This window comes from Marmota monax, unplaced genomic scaffold, assembly GCF_021218885.2.
Source record: "Marmota monax isolate L192 unplaced genomic scaffold, Marmota_monax_Labrador192_F-V1.1 WCK01_AAM20220418_F8-fsc00125, whole genome shotgun sequence".
Lineage (NCBI taxonomy): Eukaryota > Metazoa > Chordata > Mammalia > Rodentia > Sciuridae > Marmota > Marmota monax.
In genome coordinates this window covers 12,748,284-12,756,750 of record NW_026695235.1, presented here as the reverse complement: position 1 = coordinate 12,756,750, position 8,467 = coordinate 12,748,284, and the positions used below count along the sequence as shown (strand labels likewise).

At 51.4% G+C, this 8,467-nt stretch overlaps 1 protein-coding gene across 1 annotated transcript in view; it reads left to right on the top strand.

Annotated features, from left to right (window-relative positions):
- Positions 1–1,143, top strand: part of Pttg1ip (PTTG1 interacting protein) — a 42,819-nt gene extending 41,676 nt beyond the window's left edge. Inside the window, exon 6 of the mRNA XM_046439024.2 lies at positions 946–1,143. Coding sequence (XP_046294980.1) covers positions 946–968 — 23 coding nt within the window. The 3' untranslated portion in view covers positions 969–1,143. The remainder of the gene's footprint in view (positions 1–945) is intronic.
- Positions 1,144–8,467: the final 7,324 nt, after the last annotated feature.

The window sequence follows — 8,467 nt, the reverse complement described above, 5'->3', positions numbered from 1 at the left end:
TCGGGCCGTCACCCTTAATGTTACTGGATTCAGCCGGGCCACCTCATCCCACTTATGTTTAGCAATGCTACGCTTCATATCAGACCAAACTGAGGAATCTTGTAAGCGCTGGCCTGACACCTATGGTTTGGATCATACTCCATTGACTGCGATTCCCATTGATTTTCCACTCAATACCTCATCTAGACCCCAAGGACCTCCCTCTCCAGCCTTTGAGGAAGTACCTCTTTTTCGTAACTCATCAGGGAATTTCTCTTGCTGCTACGCTTCCTCAGGTTCTGCACCCTGTGACCAGATTGTTCGAATTTCTTCCTTAACCTTTGCTCCGCCTGGGTTTTTTTTCTGGTGCAATGGTACCCTAACAAAAAAATCTAAGCCTCAACATGCCCTTTGCTTTTTGTGTTCCTTCCACCTTGGTCCCCAATTAACTCTGTACAGCGAGGCTGAGTTAACATGGCTTGTCACCACCTCCCTTTCCACGACAAGAAGGGCCATCTTCCTACTGAGTAGTTGGACTCTCCCTGGCCTCCTCCCTCGCTGCCTCTGGACTCAGGGCAGGAGGACTTGGTTATGCAGTAACCGCTACTCAGAAGCTTGAACAACAACTTCGGGAAGCAGTAGAGGCATCAGCCACTTCTCTCCCTTCCCTACAAAGGCAAATAACATCTCTTGCCCAAGTCTCATTGCAGCTCTAGATCTCACAGCAAATAAAGGAGGAACCTGTTTGTTCCTGAAAGAAGAATGCTGCTATTATATCAATGAAACTGGATTGGTCCAAGAGAATGTTGACACCCTCCGTCATTTGGGTGAAAGGCTTAAACAGCAACCATCAAATGACCCCTGGCCAGGCTGGCTAAATTCAACCCTCATTGCGTGGCTGACTCCCATTCTCACTCCTATTTTAGTAATAAGGCTTCTACTAATGATTGCTCCCTGCCTCCTCAGGTTTGCTCGAAAGCACGGAGTGAAATTGCCAGAGTGACCTACAACCAGATGGTCCTACACCCCTACAGTCGCCTCCCCACCGAACCTACATCCGAGCCACTCCCCCCTATGACATCCCTAAACAAGCAGGAAGTAGCCAGATGAAATTCGCTGCCCTATATCACCAAAAAGGCTGGACTGTTAGGTCGGTGGCCATGACTTGGTGGCGATTAGTGGCAACTTAGAAGAAAGCAGCCCGCGCCAGGAAAAGAACAGCAATCAGATGCCGGCGGAAATGCCTGTCAATCAGCCAGATCTCCTGACTAACGCCTGTCAATCAACAGGACCCCCTGGCCAATCCTGGAGTTCAGCCAACTCCCCTGACCAACTCCAAGGGGGCAAGGGACCCTAGGAACACCTTTTCCTGTCCCAAGCCCTTCCCTTCCTGCTGTGAGCCCCATAAAAGTCCAGTCCGGTCGAGCTTCCACGAGGTTTCTCCTCAGACCCTTCCCCTGTCCCCTCTGTGGGTCTGATCCAGTTCCGCCCAGGAGCGATATCTCAATAAAGCCTGTTCATTGGTATATCTCAATAAAGCCTGTTCAGCGGTCTTTTTAAATCTGCCTCCTTTGGCCATTGCCTGCCCTGACTGATCTGACAATGACTTTTTTAAAAAAATAATTTTTATTACCGGTTAGGACTTTCTGAACTTGGATCTGTAACATTAAATGTATTATTATTTTTAGAAAATTTTTTATGGGGCTGGGGATATGGCTCAAGCAGTAGCGTGCTCGCCTGGCATGCGTGCGGCCTGGGTTCAATCCTCAGCACCACATACAAACAATGATGTTGTGTCTGCCGAAAACTAAGAAATAAATATTAAAAAATTCTCTCTCTCTCTCTCTCTCTTAAAAAAAAAAAGAAAAGAAAAGAAAAGAAAATTTTTAGCCATTATTTTCTCAAATATCCTTTCTCTTTTTTATTTATTTATTTAGGTACCGGGGATTGAACTCAGGGGCACTTGACACTGAGCCCCATCCCCAGCCCTATTTGGAATTTTACTTAGAGACAGGGTCTCACTGAGTTGCTTAGGGCCTCACTGCTGCTGAGGCTGGCTTTGAACTTGTGATCCTCCTGCCTCAGCCTCCCAAGCCACTGGGGAGTACAGGCATGCACCACTGGGACCGGCTTCAGATATTTCTCTTCCCTCTTCTCTTTTCTCCTTGTTACTCCAGTTATTTGAAATTACCCTCAGACTTTTGCTTGCTCTGCCTTGTTATTAGTTGTTGTTTGTTCCTTTTCCAGTTTCCCTCTTGGTGTTGGTGGAGGGACCCTGCACTTAGCTCAAGTGACCCTGCACTGACCCTTTCTGGGGACCTCTGGGAGCCTGTCAAGGCAGCCTCGTCCCTCTGACCGGGTTTTATTTCTAGCGGTTTCCTTAGACGGTCTTCTGTAGTTCTGTTTCTGTGCTGGGACCCTTCGCCCTTTCCTTCACCCCTTTACCAGGGCACGTGGACCTTCCAGGTGAGTTCTAGGAGGTGGCCCTTCCCTCGGAGCTGTCCCTGGGTCTGGCTCTGCAGGCCCAGCCTCCTGACCGTGTGTGGGAGTTTACTTCCTGAGAGAGACTGCGGCGCACGGTGGTGACTGGTGACGTGGTGACAGGTGTCTTCTGGCAGGCAGGGGCTGAGCTGGGCTTGGGTTTGGCCCATGTGGCTACTGCCCCGCCCTCCATGCCCCAGCGTCACTGTGCAGCAGGTGGGAGACGGGGTTGCTGGAGGGTTTTTCCCTCCATGTTCCCGCCCCACCTTGGAGTTCAGGTCTCCCCATGTTCCTGCCCCTGCCAGGGTTCCCCTGGGTGCTCTCGGGCCTCGTGGTGGTGAGCTGCCCTCACTGGCTCTTTGATGCTCGCAGCCTGCTGTCCGGGGACCAGCGCAGTTCTCCGGGCCCTGGTCCCGTCTCAGGCTTAGGCAGGCCTGATGGACCCGGGTCTTGGGTTTTCAGGATCCTCTTCCTTCTGCAGGGAGAAGAGACGCTGTGCCCAGAGGACTCTGACCCCCTGAGAGGTGGGCTTTTTCCTGGTCCCTTCCCCAGTCCCAAGGGTCCTCATACGTGCCCTGGGGGACAGCCAGGGGTTCTGCCTCTCCCTTGCCCCCTGAGGCTTTGTTCTAGATGGGGTGGGGGCCCCGCCCTCCCTGCACTGCCCTAGCACAGAGGGCTCCCTGCCCCTGGGCCCCCCAGGGCACAGCCAGTCTCCGGGCAGGCCCACTCCCTGGGCTCCGTGGAGGGACGCTGTGCTCACACCCTGCCTGGGTTCCAGCCTCCCACTGCCCTGCCGTTTGGCTCCCTGACCGTGCAGACTGTCCCGGCTCTCCTGTTTCAGGGTGGGCAGTGCTCTCCCCAGCTGCCCGCACTCTTGGCACGTGTTTTCCTCGGCTTCGCAGCTGTAGGCACCTACTGCACGCCACCAGCGCATGGGCACTGTGACAGATCACCGAGAGCGTCAGAGCAGGGAGGTCATTTCCAGAGGTGGCAGCCCATGGTGGCCGGCTCTGTTGTTTCTGGGCCTGGTGGGGCAGAGCTGCGGGGGTGCGGTGGGGCACAGCTGGGAAGCAGAGCTCATTTCATGTCGAAGGGACTCCATTGCTGAGGCCAGAGCCCCCACCCCCATCACCTTCTGGGGTCCAGCCTGCAGCCCAGGAGCCTGGGGACCGCCAGGGCCCTTCACACTGCCACAGAAACCCCTGCGGTCCTTATGGCTGGGCTTCCTTGACTCACTCCAGGAATTTGCTGGATTGGTCAAGTTTTGTCTTTGCATTGTTTTCCTCCCAGTAGCTTGAAAGCTAATTTTTGGGGGGATAATCCTAAATATTGTTCTTTGAAAACCACTTTTTTTTTTTAAAGAGAGAGTGTAGAGACAGAGAGAGAATTTTTTTTAATATTTATTTTTTAGTTCTCGGGGGACACAACATCTTTGTTGGTATGTGGTGCTGAGGATCGAACCCGGGCCGCACGCATGCCAGGTGAGCGCGCTACCGCTTGAGCCACATCCCCAGCCCCTGAAAACCACTTTTTAATTGAAGTTAAACATACACACAGAAACTTGCTCACCTAATCTGAACATTTTTCTGTGTGTTCAAACTCGTCATTCTGTTGGCAGCTGTTGGTGGCTCTAGGTTCTCGCTGTGAGCCGGACAAGGCCCAGGCCTTGCTTTCTCTCTCCTGCTTCTCCCACACCCACTTCTGGGGTTTCAGTCTCAGTTTTTTTTTTTTTTTTCTGAATTATTTTTTTTACACTGTTAGACCACATATTGAGCATTAAATATGAGTTTTGCTGTTTCTCTGCTCATGACCTGTTCATTTTCCTGGTCAGGAAATACGGCTTTTGAGTCTGCAGTCTCAAGGTGTTTCTGGTGAGTGGTGTTCCCAGAATTCTGCAGTGCGCAGCCCGCCCAACAACACAGGTGGCTCTGCTAGATTTTCTGACAAGAGTCACGTTTGCATTCTGTTGCAGTGAACCCTTAGTGAGCCCCTTCGCCTTCACGGTCTCATGTCTCTTGCTGAGCTTCTGCGTCTCTTCAGGGCCCAGCTCCCTCTTGGTGCTCATGGCGGCTCCTCTTTCCAGGCTCACCTGGGGCCACTTCCCTCTGCTGAAGAAACCCCGTTAGCTCTCTGCCTGTGCGCCTCACCGCAGCGGGTCTGCTGTGACTTGCTTGTTCCTGAAGGGCTTCATTGTGGGTCTTTGACGCCATCTTCCCTCTGGGTGTGAAGTTCTAGGTTGGACATTATTTTCTTAGCACTTTGAAGTATTCCATGACCACCCAGTTTCTGTGCACAGGCAGATATAGGTCCTTCTCCTTGAGACACACAGTCTTGCATCGCTTAAGGACGGGGACACCTTCTAATGAGAAATTGTGCTGTGAAATCGCAGTGCACCTGCACACACACCAAGATGCTGCACTGTCCCAGGTGAGTGGGGTCTTGTGGGTTGTGGGTGGGACGCCGCTGCCGGGTCCTGGTGGCCTGGCTGCTCTGCCTTTGTCTCTGGTTCTCAGCAGGTTCACTCTCAGAGCCAGGTGGGGTTTCCTGCGGGTTCCTTCTGGTCGGGTTGATGCTGTCTCTGCAATCGTGTTTATCTTTTCTTAGTTTTGAAAAAGTCCTCTTTTATCTTGAAATACTGCTTCTGGCCCTCTCTTCTCTCCTTTGGGTTCTGTTTTACTCTGTGTTGGGCTTCCCTCTGTGTGGCCTGTCTTCCAGGCCTCCCGGGGAATCTTGAGCTTCTGTTTGTATGCTTTCCTCCAGCCTGCCGTCCAGCCTGCTGACCCTCCCTTCCACGGTGTCTAATCTGTTTTAAACGTTCATCCTGCTTTGGATCTGGAGCATAAGGCTCATGCATTGATGATTTGTCCCCAGTACAGCAGTGTGCAGAGCTGGGGGAGGTGGTGGGACTTGGTAGGTCCTTGGGGGCATGCCCTTGGGGGATCTTGTCCCTGGCCCCTCCTCTCTCTGCTCCCTGGCTGCCATATGCTGAGCAGCTTCCCTCCACCGTGCCCTTCTGCTGTGAAGATCTGCCTCACTCAGGCCCAGAGCCATGGAGGAGGTTGACCTTGGACTGAGACCTCTAAAGCCAGGAGCCAAAATAAATCTTCCCTCTTCTAAGTTGATTTTCTCAGGTATTTTGTCACAGAGATGAAAAAGCTAATACACCATCTACTAAATTCATTATTTTAGTTACTGTATATTTTTATTTTTAAATTTTAATTGAATTACTTTTTTGGGGGGTGGGTACTGGGGATTGAACCCAGTGGGGCTTTACCTCTGAGCTGCATCCCTAGTCCTTTTTATTTTACTTTGAGAGAGGGTCTTGCTAAATTGTTCAGGCTTGTTGTCAAAAGCTTGGTCCTTGTCCCTGATGCCAATCCAATAATGAGGACATGGTTTTGAGAAAAAGGAAAAAGAAGGTTTATTGCTTTGCTAGCAAAGAAGAAACACAGGGGACTCCCATCCTAGAGGCTGTAATCCTGACCATCAGTGGGAGCAGGGGCTTTAAAAGAGGTGATTCAATTCACTTGTTAATTTGAGAGACAGGCATTTCTGAGATCTTCTGGTGCCATCCCCAAAGTCTGGATTAGTACATTCCCATAAAGGGTGTGGGCTCAGGGATAGATAACTGCCTGGGGTAGGGGAAAAAGGTGACCCTGTTTCCCTTGAGATCAGGGAGGAGCAGGGAGAGAGGCAGAGAAAGAAACGGGTCCATTCTAAAAATAAGTTGCAGTGGCCGAGCAGCAAGGGCCACGTTCAAAGCATAAAGTAGCCCACTGTTATAGGCTGACCTTGTTGCTGAAAGCTCAGTCTGTCCCCAGTGCCACTCCCAATCATGAGGACATGGTTTTGAGAAAAAGGAAAAAGTTTATTGCTTTGCTAGCAAAGGAGAAACCCAGGGGACTCTTGTCACAAAGGCTGTGGGGGTACCAGGTATTGAACTCAGGGGCACTTGACCACGAGCCCCATCCCCAGCCCTTGTTTTCTGTTTTATTTAGAGACAGGCTCTCACTGAGTTGCTCAGGGCCTCACCGTTGCTGAGGCTGGCTTTGAACTCAGGGTTCTCCTGCCTTAGCCTCCTGAGCCACTGGAATCATAGGTGTGTGCCACTGCACCAGCCAGGGGGCTTTAAAAAAGGTGATTCAGAGAAGATGAGATTAGGGAGGAGAGATCAGGAAGAGAGGATCAGGGAAAAGAAGAACAGTGAGAAGGTTAGGGAAAGGAAGATCAGGGACAAGTGTCAGGCCAGATTCTGGGACCCCATAGACCTCCAGGAGCCGAGTCCGATGAAGCACACCAGAGTCTTTATTGCAAGCTCGAGTCTGGACTCACAACCGTTCCCGATGCAGCGGTCCCAGGGAGTGAGTGCCGGCCCTTAGTCAGTGAGGATTTATAGGTTTTGGGGGGATACTTTATGTGTCACCACATCACACAGCAAATCATTGCACACTGCAGGAAAGTCAAACACAACTCTTACATGGATCAGCACCTTCACTGGCAGGAACAAGTTGGGTGGGTGATTGGTTAGTTCACATGGTGGATACCTTTGAACTGATTGGTTTAGGCCGGAGGGGTTGCAAGAGTGTGTGCTAAACTGCAGGTGAAAAACCAGCCTCTACCTCAGAGCAAAGCCTGTCCAAGGAAGGGACATGACCTTGGAAAAACCCACAGAGCACTCCTAAGCACATTCCCACCCTGCTAAGTTGTTTATCTACAAATAACAGGAGAGATCTGCTGCGCCAGGTGTCCCTGACTCAGTCAGGCTAGGTGGGGATCCATAGCAGCCCCCTAGCAGCCACCAATCAGCCTGAGACAGGGAAATACCTGGGATGCCAGATGACCCTCTCAGTGGTTTATGGTGGTTGATAACAAGTTGGGAAACCATGTAGTTCAGCACGTACACCCCTCTTGGCTTAAACCAATCAGTTCAAACGAATACCCCTTTTGTACTGACCAATCACCCCTACCCAACTTGTTCCCGCCAGTGAATGTGCTAATCATGTTTTAGAGTTGTTATTTGATTTTCCCGTGGTGTGTGATGATTTGCTATGATGTATGTGAAGTCCCTGCCCTCTCCAAAGAATGTATAAAACTGCTGCAAACCCTGGGCTCGGGGCCTCTCAGTGTCACCAGTTGCTGTGTGTGTGCGGAGGACCGAGCTAGCTCGCAATAAAACCTCTTTGCTGCTTGCATCGATCTTGGGTCTCTGGTGGTCTTTAGGGGTCCCGAATTTGAGCATAACACAGGGTGGCCTGATCATGTTACCAATCTCAAACCCCTGGGGGCCCTGGCATTTCAGGTGTCTCCCGTGTCACCTGGTGGGTGGTTGCTGTGGCCTGGGGCATTCTTTTGGTCTTTCCAGGAACTTGCCTTTGCTGAGTCAAGGACCTCTGGTGTGGACAAATGACTCGGCAGGTAGCTGTGTGCCTAGGAACAGGTTTTCCAAGGACAGGGCCACCCCACTCCTTGGACAGGCCCTGCTCTGAGGTACAGGCTGGTTTTTCAAAAATGGAGTCACATCAGTTTCTCAGAAGGTTGGGAAAAAGAAAAAAACATGTAAGTTTCAAAGTGACAAGGGATGAAGTCAAAGCATCACGTGAACCCCTGTTACAATCCCCTTGCCTCAGCCTCCCCTCCCTCAGGCATGCCACAATGCCCGGCTGTATTCCTTTTTTGTTGAGGCCACAGCCAAGTTGGGATGATGCATGGCATTTTTGCCAGAAGGGAGTGGTTGAGGTGACGCCAGCGAGCCATTGAGATGATAATGGTTAAGTTAAGCTGCGTATTCAGTTGTATATAGACCCCTGATGTCCGCCTGGGGTGCCCGCTACTTTGGAGTTCTTGCAGGGATTCCTGGGGAGTTCGTGTTGGTGGGTGAAGTTCCCGAGGAGGGATTTCCGGTTGGGGGTGTTCCTGGAAGGGCCACGTGCGTGGGTGGTGTGTGAGGGAGTTCAGGCAATAAAGGAGTTCCTGTTTGAACCTACAAGTGCCTTGTGGTGGCTCAGTT